The sequence below is a fragment of the Pieris rapae genome, chromosome W (genome assembly GCF_905147795.1).
Source record: "Pieris rapae chromosome W, ilPieRapa1.1, whole genome shotgun sequence".
In the NCBI taxonomy this organism is placed as follows: Eukaryota; Metazoa; Arthropoda; class Insecta; order Lepidoptera; family Pieridae; genus Pieris; species Pieris rapae.
The window spans coordinates 1,073,437-1,087,100 of record NC_059533.1 but is presented as its reverse complement, the minus strand read 5'-3'; the positions used below and the strand labels follow the sequence as shown (position 1 = coordinate 1,087,100).

General features: G+C 36.0%; 1 protein-coding gene and 1 long non-coding RNA gene across 2 annotated transcripts in view; one reads left to right on the top strand and one right to left on the bottom strand.

Annotated features, from left to right (window-relative positions):
* The window catches only part of LOC123690477, a 30,936-nt gene extending 27,579 nt beyond the window's left edge, over positions 1-3,357 (bottom strand). The window contains exons 1-2 of the long non-coding RNA XR_006751097.1: positions 3,184-3,357; positions 1,289-1,435 (exon numbers count right to left, since the gene is read on the bottom strand). This is a non-coding gene — a long non-coding RNA (uncharacterized LOC123690477). The remainder of the gene's footprint in view (positions 1-1,288; positions 1,436-3,183) is intronic.
* A 2,015-nt stretch (positions 3,358-5,372) lies between these two features.
* On the top strand, positions 5,373-13,421 carry LOC123690432 (vacuolar protein sorting-associated protein 53 homolog). Its single transcript, XM_045633864.1, has 13 exons — positions 5,373-5,379; positions 5,452-5,588; positions 6,666-6,872; positions 7,273-7,491; positions 7,946-8,069; positions 8,577-8,695; positions 9,317-9,484; positions 9,832-9,955; positions 10,556-10,620; positions 10,703-10,834; positions 11,429-11,567; positions 11,919-12,060; positions 12,325-13,421. Exons 1-13 carry the CDS (start codon positions 5,373-5,375, stop codon positions 13,112-13,114), a joined length of 2,373 nt encoding a protein of 790 aa, XP_045489820.1. The 3' UTR covers positions 13,115-13,421.
* The last annotated feature ends 243 nt before the right edge of the window (positions 13,422-13,664 follow it).

The following is a 13,664-nucleotide window of genomic DNA, read 5'->3' as shown; positions in this document are numbered from 1 at the left end:
AATACATATGTTTTCACATTTCGAAATCCAGCAAACCAAACCCTATCCCCCCTATTAAATTACACTCATGTCTGAACCTTCGCAACAAATGTAACTGTCCTCTCCTGGAACCCACGAAAACAACCAAATACCTGGGATTATTTATAGATTCAAGGCTTTGTTGGAGCCTTTGTTTTGTTTTGAGCAGTTGGAGTTATTTGTTGTAACTATATGATACAAACAAAACAAAACATGACAACGACACACATACATAGCAAAGTTAGGACATTAACAGTTGTTTTACTTTATTTTTAAATAAAACAACTGTTAATAATAATAAATCCATATGGCGCCGAATTGCTGGAAGGCGAAGCTCCCGATAGGGGAGAATCTGAAGGGGACGAAACACTGGATGCACTGTCATTTGGTGTGATTGCACAAATGGACATAATAATTTTATTCATTGTGTCCCCAAACATTGTACATGTCGCAGTAAAGTAGTTAAATCAGAGAGTTAATTGAATCCAGTTAATTAAAGATCGATATTCAATCAAGTCGCTAGCATTTTGATTTTTTATTTTTAAAGCAGCGTCGATAACGTCGATAACGCCATCTGTCTGACCGAAAGCCAGCAAGGGATACGAAAAATATGGTGCGTAACGGGAAAATGTGAAGCGCAACAGAAAAACGTGACGGTTAATATTTTTCCAACGCCGATAAGTGTCACTTCAAAAATATGTAAGTACATACACAGTTTAGGAAAAATATTGTTTAGCAAAATACGTATAAATTTAAGTCAATAATAAATCTGTTCTAAGTAATAAATCTGTCGTGATCTTACGCCATTGCAATCTCCCGCTTCTAACGTCCACCTATAGAAAGACCTATTGCTTGAATGTCATGAAATGTCTTTGCTATCGGTGTTTCTCTTGCCACCAGATTGCGAGTTCAGTAACTAAGGACCTTACAGTTCTGTCCAACTACTGAACCATGTTGCACTTTATTAATTGGACAATATTAAGCTCCTTCAAGAAGAGCCAGAGACCAGTGTGAGTGTCCATGGGCACCATTAATTAACACATCGGGTTCATTTAAAAAAGAAATTGGCCTCGTCGATGATGTTATAAGTTTTTCAGTGAAGCGAATATGCCAATAATTTGATAAATGCGTCGGAAACAGAGAAAATTATTCTTCAAAGAATCTGTCTCTAAAAATTAAGAAAGCGGAACTTGTCCTTCTTGCTAAATACTCGAAGAAGAAGAGATTTCAGAACCAGAAGTAAGCAGTAATCAAGAATGATAAAACATACCTGCAAATATAGTTCCTGTAAAACTGGCGCCGAAAGAAAGTCTGAAGAAACACTGCCGCTTTTCTTCTCCCTCCATCATAGTCTTCTACGAAGGGATCCCTTGCTGTTGGAAGTCGCTGCAGTTTGTTTTGAGCGGCATTCAAAAATCTAGAATAAATAAATTTGGTCAAGTCGAGTTCATCAATTTTTGCTAGATTTTACGACGTCTTCAACAATAAACGTTTCACTTCAAGCAATCTTAATAGAACGTAAACTGTCTAACGATGAAAACTATACAATATTTGATAGTACATATATATATATACTGTCAGACCTCTCCCAAGTTTTAAAGAAGAGAACAATAAAATTGATAAATACTTTATATTTGCACACCGGTATATAATAATTAACAAGTTTCATGAGAATTTCTAATAGCTACCGAAACAAAGAATGCCCTGGGGAATCTTAAAACTGCCGACGGGCCCCCACCCCGCTTGATTGTTTTTTCACTTAACCAATCAACGCCCGATATTTTCCCGCCACACTACATGAGAACAAACCACCAATCGTGGGTCTTGTCAATGGAACTATTATTTACAAAATCACATTAAATATACGTACATCATTGTATCTATTATAAGTACTAATAATTTAAGATAATAAATAATAAAAATCATCTTCTGATTAAATTACCTGAATTATAACAAACTTGTATTCATTGTAAAAACCACCGGATATTTTTGTATTGCCTAGCTAACATAGCGGACAATTATTGTAAGGCATACAATAGAAGTGTTATTCACATTCTAATTATTAAATGCAATAAGTATATATCAACTATTTCAAAATAAACATACAACAATAAATAAATATACAATTCTAGAAACCCCAGCAATTACATCCGTTAATTTAGTTTTCTATTCCACCACTGTTTTCTTAAGTCTACATGGTTCATCTCCCTGTTGTTACTAAAATGTTTTTGTTCTTCTGTGTAGTTAGTATAAATAACGACTTATACAAAATGTTTACCATTGAAATTATGATTTTTTAGCTATTAGGAACATTATCTATGTATAAAATATATTTATTTATTAATCAGTGAGGTGTTCCGGGCATTAAATAATACTCGTGGCTTGTACCTACCCTGGCAAGAGTTGTTAACATCCCCAGTACTTTCAAATTCTGCCGAAGTTGAATGGACCTCAATTGAACTTCGAAGGGCCCTGCGTAGCACAGAATGGGACTTAGAAGATTTGGAAGACACTATTTAAAATTATGCCATCACAAAGAAATCACATGGCAGAGAAAAATTCATACAAATTTAAAATTTATCATAAAGAGATTTGTGACAGAAGAACTTTTATGTATACAACTATATAACTTTTACTTTTAACTGCTACTAAGCAGGAAGTCCATGTTTGTTTTAGTTTATTTTAATAAGGCTAACAACAAAAGTTGCTCTAAAGTATTCCCATTTGACTTCAAGATGGCGGAATTGAAGAGAGATAATTGATGTTTACTCAAGTTTTTTAGTAGTTAATTAAATAAAATTACAGGTCATGAAGAATAAAACAAGTATCAACAGAAATATTGATTATGATGGGATAGCGAAAAAAAGAAGAAAAAGATGTTTTGCATACGATTTAGAGAAGTTTTTGACAATTTTAATTTTGTAAATGGAGTAAAATTATGATAATAATATGTTTTTATAAATCAGAGCTTTTGCAGGCTGTATTTCACTCTAATATTGTTATTTGTTTTATTGCCATGTTGTTTACTACTTTAGTGTTATTTCAAAGCTTAACTTTAAAGGTTAGAACTAAGAACCGCCAGACCAAGAAATGTTAGAAGCACAAGATGAGCAATTATCCCTGATAAACAACTATGAGAACACACTAAAATCTTTCTCTACTTACATTGCACACGAATTGAATGATCAAATTATGTAAGTCTATTCAAAGGAAAATATTAATCTAAATCACTATCTTTAATTTTTTACACGAGGTTATAACATACAACTGAGACAGATTAGGACAGCCATGAAAAGCATCTACAGAGTACAGACTACCACTCTACCAGAGCCTATGTCCACAAGTTGTGGGCTGTAGTTTGAATGAACTTCCACAGATCACATAAATAATTTTATGATCTGTGGAAATACACACAATCGTTTGCTAGCTATAGGTTGTCATGTGTAAGTTGGCGTGTGGCAGAAAAAGGTACTAATTTTGACAGTTGTGTTGACAGTTCTAACAGCTTGGTAGCCTCACGTGTGTCGGTGCTAATAATTTGTGTTTTAAAGTGTAAAAATCATTACGAAACATGCCAAAAGTAGTGCGGAGTGCAGCTAGAGAAATTATTCTAGCTGTAAAACGTTTTTGTGAAGAGGAGAAACGTAACAATGGGCCGATTATTCCATTTCAACAAGTGAATGCTCGAACAGCGGCTTTGACAGGTAAAGTATTGCCAGTTAAAAGTGATATTTATATCCCCAAATTTAGGGAAAAATAATAATTGCTTTTGAAAGTAAATGTGATTGATGGATAACTTAAAATATTTTTTGTTTTATTTAAGGTGTTTCTGAAAGAACCGTGAACCTCTCTGAAAACATGGAACAGAGAATCCATAGTGCATTTTCCAAAATAACTGCTGAAGAATGGCAGAAACACTGTAATCACGTTATAAATGTTGAAAATAATTATCGTATGACAGACAACCGCCTTGAAACAGTAATGGAACCATTTTTAATTGATTTGAATAGCAGCGACTCAGATTCTTCTGACACAGATGACTCTGAAGAATTCATGGAAGGAATAATGCCTCTAACAGACCATAATTACTATAAAAAATAATTTTTTGTTATTAAGTTTTTTATTTACCTTTAATGTAATATCTAAGAATATCCATCAATCCAAACTAAACAAAAAAAGTGGCAACACAGAGGGTTGTAGGAGGCGCCGCCACTGGAACGCCAACTTATACTTGACAGTCTATATTAATAGTTATAGACTATAGTCTGTCAAGTGATAATGAGCGAGATTCTTGGCGGGAAATTGAAAAAGCGCGGTTCAAATTCTTTTCAAAGTTATATGGTTAAACTTTCCAATATGGCCCGTCGATTTTTGAGGTTTTTTTGATGGGAGATGGAAGAGGGGATGGAGAAATACCCCCTGTGTCATTCCCAACCTGCGGAAACCCAAAGTTACGGAGATATTCATGTTTAAAATTTTAAGGCTAGAATGGTAACAATTTAGAAATGTGTCCCTGAATTTGATAATACTCATTATGTAAGTGTCTCTTTACCTTTAATGGAACACCTCCAAGTTATTTTTTCTGCCGGAGTTCCGTCTAAATATTAATAAAGGTTATTTAAACCTGTATAATGTATTATAGAAATTCGTAAATAAATCGTACATTTTCCATTGCTTACTTTTTTTTATTTTCAATTTATCCCTAATGGGAAAGGCAAAGGACTTTAGCCATACAGATTCCATTAGTTATTAGAGACGTGACATTTTGCATCAAAATCGTTTTTTTAATTTGTCGATAGTTTTTTTAGAATAAAAACTTGAATTTTATTCAAATATAATATAATAATATGATATAAATATTAGTTTTTTATATGTTTATTGATGATTTCAGAAACAGTTCTTAGAAAAAAGAAATTCATATACTAACCTAACCTAACCGAACTAGATAATAATTCGGTTTTTGAACGGCTCCGATTATTTATATACACTCTAGGGGTAGGACAGACAAGACCACGTGGATAGTGGGGTGCTTTGATTCGGTGTTGGGTACTTTTAGGTTATTAAATAAAATGTTATTAAAAAAAATATTCATATACTAACCTAACCTAACCGAACTAGATAATAATTAATTTTTTTAATTACAAATAATTAATTTGATCATAAGTTACAAATAATCTATGGTCCATATTGGAAAGTTTAGTAGTATCGATACGTCAAATTTTTCGAACCCTTCACTAATCGATACGTGAAATGGTTGATGTTTGACATCAGTTATTTGTCAAATTCATTGTGTTATGACGTGTTATGGAATGATATTTGTCCATTTATATGGAAAGTATAAATAAATATATCTCATGAACCGTAAGTTTCCGCAACTTAATACTTTACAAAACGCTTTCTTATGGTGAGTACTATCTACAAAAAAAATTTGAGCATTCAAATCGACGGGTCATATTGGAAAGTTTAGCCAAAAAGATAGTGGTCCTGAGGTTCAATTACACTTTCCCTCCTCAGTGATGAGTAGAATTGAGGAATTAATGGGCGGAAGTGAACATTTCGACAGCGACGAAGTAAGTTTCAGTGTAAGTGTGTAATTGTGTAATTAATAGTGTAATTTTAAATATTTTGTGTATTTTTGTATATTTATTGAATACAAGATGAAGTTCATTGTAATTAGATTATATATAACAAAACAACTCTTGAATTCGAACTCATTGGTGTCCCTCAACACTTCTAATCAAAGGGTTAAGATTGTAAGTACATTTTACAACAAGTTTAAACTTGTAATCACATTCATGAGCCTTTGATTTTCTTATGATTGATGAGGTGTCAGTTAACAAAGCAAGATCCTCATTACATTTACAAAATTTCTGCCATTTCAGGCCCTTTTTCTCTTAAAAAAAGATATTATTAAGCAGCAATGTGCTTTGAAGCAAACCAGTATTACACAGTTCTTTTGAAAGATTAATTAATTCACTTTATGAATACATGCATGTCTAAAGTTTTCACATTGTTATAAAATAACAGTTAATAAATAATAATTGATATACTTAATATTATTCAGTGTTATTATTATTATTTCTCCCAAATATTTCAAACAATTTAATATTTCAAACACTTGATAATCCTTATTGAGTCCCACAATTTTCAAATTAACGAGAGTTGACTGTATTAACAGTATTATTATTGTAGACAAACTGATTCTCTAACATTTGGTTGTGGCCTCAGAGATCTGTTTCTGTACCTATATCTAAGATGATTCAAAACTATTTCTCCCATATGGCAAAATCCATAGCTCACATAGGTTTTTGTATTCAGACACTGTTAAACTTGGACTTACATAGTTGACAAATTAACTTGAAGTAATTTCTCCTTAGTTTCTTTTAATATTAATTAATTTTAAATTTTTATTTAAAAAAAAGCCGTTTTTCATTTTCTAAACATTTTCAGTATTATCTAGGTACAACAGAGTATAATTGTTACAACATTTGATTATACTGCAGTGGTAAAGGTGTAATATGCATATTTTCATAACAGTACAAGGAAAATCTAATCTTCTAAATTGAAAGAATCTTTCAAAAAATCAGCGCAATATCATAAGAATGAAATGATTCTATTAAAAGTTAATTGTTGTAAAAAAATTTCAGTTTGATGCAGTAGCCTACATCAATCGAGTGTTTCCAACGGAACAGTCATTATCAGGGGTTGAGGCGGCAGCCTCTAGATGTGAATTCCGTTTAGCAGCTGTTCAACATGACATCCGGAGGTTGGTACAGGCCCAACACGATCAAAGGAAAGCCGGCCACCAGGCATTGCTGGAAGCCCAGAAGTGCATCTCGGAGTTGTCATTACAGGTAAGAAGAAGAGATATTGGTTTTGTTTTTATTTCACCTCTACCTCATATCACTGACATGTAGACTATATTCCAAATGATACTAAACCATCGAAGTTGTTGAACTGTCTGTTCGCATAGTTCCTCTTAATACATTGTGTTTTTGGGGTTTGTCATTCACATGCTGATTAGGTTTCATTTCTGCCTTGTATTTCGTAACCAATTCGACTTAGAGGCTTTGAAGAAAATAGTGCACTAATTCTAAATAGGCAATTATTCAAACAATTTTTGAATCCACACCTAAGCTTTCTGCCACATTTACTAACCATTTTGGAATCATTAGGCTTCCTCATACATGGGTCATTTGTCACATAGCAACACGTTATGCCTAGAACGCCCATGAAAGTTGGTTCATGTCTTAGGTAGCGGATATAAACAAGAAATCAGAACGCAGTGAAGGTATGGTTCGCGAGATCACATCTGAAATAAAGCAATTGGATTGTGCGAAGTGGAATTTGACGGCAGCCATCACGGCGCTGAACCATCTTCATATGTTGGCCGGTGGAGCCGCATCTTTGAGGACATTGGCACAGAATCGACAGTATAAAGAACTCGTCTTGCCATTGCAAGCCATTATGGAGGTTTGTGTTTCATTTTTAGTACTTTATAGCTGTGCTCTGTGGTTCCACATGCAGCAGCAGCCTAAAAAGCTTTGCAGATTTTTACCACAATTTACGCAGCGTATAGACTTGTATTTGTTTCTTAGAGGGAAGTAGGTGATCAGCTTGAAGGTCGTGGGTCAAAGGCTCATTTTATATAACTAAAGTTTTTGGTGCATTTTCTGTTTTAATAAATTAATGAATGGATTGTCCCGTTTGAGGGGAATTATTATTTGGTGACACGGCAATGTGAATGCAAAGCAGTTCGACTGTTTTCGTTCTTCTAGCAGACGTACAAGCTTCAAGAAATCAAGTAGTGTATAATATTGTTATGGGCATTATGATGTGACCAGGTGAGAAGGCCCTTTAAGTAGGGAATCAATAATCCGGTAATGGTAGAAGAGATGAGTTGCGAGTTGATGGCTTCATTTTTCAGGTGCTCCAACATTTAGAGAATTATCGCGATATTCGCGAATTGAACGCTCTAAGAGAAGAAGTCCACTCGATTCGTGCGAATCTCGCTGAACAAATATTGGCGGATTTTAGACAGGCCTTCACTGGTAAGTGTTTTAACTTTGGTCTTTGGATGAGTTAACACTGTTGGTTATGTAATCTATTTGGTAGATGGTTACCCCAAGTCTATAAACTTATTTAGGGACACTTTTCGCCCAGAAAAGATGTCAGGACTATAGACATAAGATATAATGTGTGAAATGTGTCCTCATGTCATAGTTATGCGCCCCTAGAGTTTAACATGAATTAGCTTTTTTTATTATAGAACAGGGGGCAAACGGGCAGGAGGCTCACCTGATGTTAAGTGATACCGCCGCCCATGGACACTCTCAATGCCAGAGGGCTCGCGAGTGCGTTGCCGGCCTTTTAAGAATTGGTACGCTCTTTTCTTGAGGGCCCTTAGTTGAATTGTTTCAAATATACCCATCGCCTGTGCACACTAAATGTACTTAGTTTTCTTTTATAAAACTATATATCATGTATGTATCAACTAATCAGTCGAAGTTGCATAGTACCGATGCTGTATCCTTAATGGTAATGGATGAACTGTTCAGGTGGAAGTAAAAGCACCATTTCCCAACGTACATTGAGTGAGGCCTGCGGAGTCGTCGATGCGTTGGAGCCCAAAGTGCGGCAAGATCTGCTCAAATGGTTCATAGGACTGCAATTACAGGTGAGTAGCGACCTTTTTAATGTAACAGACCGGCAGGTGGCTCACGCGATGTTATGTGACACCGGACATGGACACCAACGTTCCCAGAAGGCCTTTTAAGATATGGTACTCTCTTTTCTTCAGGGCCCTTAGTTGAATTGGTTCAATAATACCCATCGCCCGTGGACACTGAATGCCAGAGCGCTGGCAACTCTTCAAACATCCACTGTTCTACAACTGTGCGTTTTTCCATGCAGTTTTTGCCGCGCCACCACCACCACCACCACTTTATGGAACCAGCTGCCGACTGAAGTATTTCCTAACCAATTCGAGTTAGGGTCCTTCAAGAAAAGAGCGTACCAATTCTTAAAAGGCCGGCAACGCACTCGCGAGCCCTCTGGAATTTAGAGAGCCCACGTGTCCCTTTAAGAAAAGAGCTATCAATTCATAAAACACCGGAAACGAGTGTCTTCTGTCAATGTCCATGGGACCTTGCATGATGAGGATGAGTCTCCACCCGTATGTCTCCTAACGGAGCTCCTCTCACTTGTCTTCAAACTCTACTCTTTCTCGTACCTCCTGCCCGTTTGCCCCCTGTTCTAAAAAAATAACTCTGATATATACTTGATGCATATATTTAAGGAGTATGAACACCTGTTTTCCCCTGAACAAGAGTGCGCGTGGTTGCCCCAAATAGCGAAGCGATACTCCTGGCTCAAGAAGCACCTGCTGGCCGTCGAGCAGACCAAAGGTGCTATATTCCCAGCGGCATGGCGGCTCAGCGAGAGGATCGCTCATCACTTTTGCATGGTAGGTGGATGAAAGAGGATTCATATGAAGTGCCAGAATGTATGCCCATGCCATGCCTCCTGATAGAGGACAAATCAAATTATTCTTGGTTACTCAAGATGGCATATGGAATGTTCCATGGTGTAATGGTTGCAGCTCCTTACAAGCGTTGTGTAAAAGAAAAAACTGGCGAGGCGAAGAGTTTATTGCCAGTTCTTCTCTTCCGTTCTACGCCCTTGATTTGAGAACTGGCAGTGAATGTAAAATTAGAAGCATTTAATTTTTTTTTTTTGACGTTCATAAGTGTATATTATTACGTTACCCTCTATAGGAATATTCACTTCTATAGTGGTGTTTAATTTTTTTAGATAACCCGGGAAAGTCTAACTTCCCTAATGTCGTCCCGTAGGAATGAAATCGACTGCAAATTATTGCTTTATGCGATACAACAGACGCACAATTTCGAATTATTACTTCATAAACGTTTTATTGGTGAGTTAAAATACTATTTATTGGTTAAATGTTTTTAACTGTATGCGCATGTGCAAAAGTGCATCGGTCCTTATAAAACAATCCAAGTTTCTTATATTGTGAATATTTTATGTTACGTGAAGTTTCAAACCGATTTAAAATAAAATAAAAAACGTTTAATTTGGAATATAAGATCATCATGGTATGACTTATTCCACGTCATTGAATTCACGCCTGTTGGCATCCCTACTCATCGGCAAAAAAGACAGAGGGTGTAAGCCTAGAGAAAAAGCCGAGAGAAAAAGTAAAAAACTCTCGGTACTCTTTTAAAAAAGCAAATCATCATACAATACTTATTTTACTGTACATTACTAACTTGCACATTACTAACCTCTACTAAGTGATTCTCTCTAAGTGAATGTAATTCTTTGAGAAATAAAGTATCTAGCATCGAGAGTGTCCATGGGCGTCGGTATCACTTAACCGGGTCAGGTTCAGGTGAGCCTCCTGCCCGTTTGCCCCTGTTCTATAAAAAAAAATCTTTAAACCGAAATACTTTTTATTGCCTTCATACGTCAAGCTCAGAAGAAAGATGATTTATTATTTTTCTCCTAACTTCAGGCACAGAGTTGGGACCAGAAGCGGAAGCTAATTCGGAAGTCATCTCCTTTGATGATTATATTGAGGTAAGCCATCTATCTATTACTGCTAATTAAATGCCCCATAGGTGGAGTTTTACTTAATACAATGCATTGTGAATTATTTTAGAATCTCGAAGATGTGACGTCACACAGGAGTCCATGGGTGGGTGTGGTCGGAGGATGCTTTGAAGAGCATCTTTCCCTTTACATAAGCAGTCTTGATAATAATCTCCGGTCGCTCATGGATCGGTTTATTCAGGTACTTATACTTTTGTAATGTAATAGCTGTAATTAAATGGTAATGTTAGAATAATTACACTTATTTGACGGTAATATTGATTACCAATATTGTCTTAATGAAACGTAAAAAGGTTTGAGATATTGTTGCTCTAGGATATGAATATTTTCTTGGATCTACCATCTATTATGTATATATTATATATATATAACACCTTAATACCTATTTTGTTATATATATATATATCTCAAAATAGCTATATACATCTATTATGGATATACCTATTTTGTTATGGCTGACTTTCTTTGCAAATAAACAATGTATGTTGTATTACCACACTAATGTCATCGCAGTAATATTACGCAACGGAAATTAATAGTAATTCAGTAATTATGGTAATTTTCCGTATGAAAATATCACCTAAATGGGCTACCCACTGCCGTATTTTCGATTCAATTCGGCAATGAGCGAACTTTCTGACATTATTAGTCTCAATTGTCATTAATGGTTTGATTTTATTAATAATATTACGGTAAATTCGCTATAACAAGAGTGAATTGTTTGTAATAATATTAACAGTGTATAATTAAATTCAGCCCATATTTATACTCGTAGGAAGCTAAGAATATAGAAATTGGTGACTGCGAGGGAAGTGGATCGGGAGGAGTGTTGGCAAGTTGTGCGGATCTCTTTCTCTTTTATAAGAAATGCCTCGCACAATGCGCCACTCTGTCTACGAGGGAACCGATGTTAGGTGAGTCGAGGGTTGGGTTATACGATTTTTATGGATTTATTTGTTTATTTAAAATAGGTCAGCTAATTGGTTTTTATGTACATATCTAAACAAACTTTCTTCTATAAGATATAGGTAGACCTTATTGCATGATTATGGCTGATAGCTTGCGCTGTGTTTTAACTCCTTTAGCTGACCCCGGCATCGACGTGTCAGATGTATTTCAAGTTAAATACTAAGGTCAAATGAAAATAGCATGAAAGACAAAAAGGTTAATTTATAAAAGAAAGAAAAATGTTGGAAATTTTCTACACTTCGAAGTTTTTATTATTTTCTGGTGGAAAAATCATACAGATCTAAATGTCTTTCTAGAATTGTCGGCCGTGTTCGGGAAATATCTCCGCGAGTACGCGGGCTCGGTCCTCCAGAATGCATTACCGAGGAATAATTCGAACACAGTCAACAATATTGTCACGAACATACACACATTTCTGAAGGACGAGAGTGCTGTGAGGTAATTTTCAAAATTATTTATTATTTGTTAAAGACAGCTGGCATAGACAAATAAAGTTCAATTCTTAACTGTCAGTCGATTTTGGCATTTACTTAAGGAAATGCCAAATTTGACTAATTGTCAACTAGATTTTTTTTAACGTAGGCTTCAAAACTGTTAAATATCATTGGCGCTAGCTCCTAGGTCTGGGATCAATTGCTAGGCAACAAAACCCTGGAAACATTGGAGCGTCATAGACTTGATCATGATCGTTTCTCTTCCCAGATATACGAAGCAGGAAATCTCGAAGATCACAAGCGTAATAACAACGTCGGAGTACTGTTTGGAGACGACAGTTCATCTCGAGCAAAAGTTGAAGGAAAAGATTCACCCGAGTCTGTCCAATAAAATCGATTTGGGCCCGGAACAGGATTTATTTCACAAAATGATCAGCACCTGCATTCAAATCCTAGTCCAAGATCTGGAGTTGGCCTGCGAGCCGGCCCTGTCCTCCATGACCAAAATATCCTGGCTCCACTTCGACACGGTCGGCGACCAGAGTTCGTACGTCACTCAGGCCATCATGCATTTGAAGAACTCGATCCCGATCCTGAGAGACAATCTCGCCTCGTCCCGAAAGTATTTCACCCAGTTCTGCATCAGATTCGCCAATTCCTTCATTCCGAAATTCATTCAGAACATCTACAAGTGCAAGCCGATCTCCACCGTCGGCTCCGAGCAGTTGCTTCTCGACACGCACATGCTGAAGACGGTGCTCCTGGAGCTGCCCTCCCTCGGCTCGGACGTCAAACGCCAAGCGCCGACGACCTACACGAAAGTCGTCATCAAACTGATGACGAAAGCGGAGATGATTCTGAAGCTGGTCATGGCGCCGTTGGATAATAACTTGGAGGGTTTTGTGGCCCAGTTCCTGCAATTGTTGCCGGATAGCACGCTGGTGGAGTTCCATAAAGTGCTGGATATGAAGGGAGCCAAATTGAGTAAGAGCCAGTTGAGCAGTTTGGACGCTCTTTTTAAGGAGACATCGAGGAGTTATAGTGAGACTGTTAAATAAAGATTTAACTTTAAGAGCGGATTCAAAATGGCGGACATAGAGGTGGTGATGGGTTTTAATGTAACATTCAAAGGGATTCGCCGAAAAACCGACAGCCGAGTTGAGTGGAACTGCTTGAGCAAAAATTGACAAAGCTACCGGCAGGTCGCCACCCTAAAGAGTAAGTCTTACTTACCTGTACTATTATAAATATATTGACATTATATTAGATATATCATTTAATATACCTAAAAATCATAACCATTCGATAAATCATTAACGCAAGGAATAAAATTAAAAAATTTGTTAGAAGTTTGTAAATAGTGAAATGTTTTATTGTACAATTGTACAAATTTTAAATATATAAAAGTATAGTATATACTGTTTATGTAAGCTTTAATTCCAATAGTTTTGTTTTATTCAATTTGCGTACATTGAACATGTAAAGCTGCCATTATACATTGCTTCCTCATATCGTAAGTAAATGTTTAATTCAACGAATAGCAAGCTAACTTGACGGGCTGTCGAGATTATGTATTAGGGTATTTAAGGCCCAAAAGAAATGTATTAA

What these genes read in the sequence shown, in the direction of transcription:
- LOC123690432 (XM_045633864.1), top strand. An exon ending in ACTTCATAAACGTTTTATTG is followed by an intron (nt 9,956 to 10,555) that starts GTGAGTTAAAAT and finishes TCCTAACTTCAG; the next exon opens with GCACAGAGTTGGGACCAGAA. An exon ending in AAGGACGAGAGTGCTGTGAG is followed by an intron (nt 12,061 to 12,324) that starts GTAATTTTCAAA and finishes TTCTCTTCCCAG; the next exon opens with ATATACGAAGCAGGAAATCT.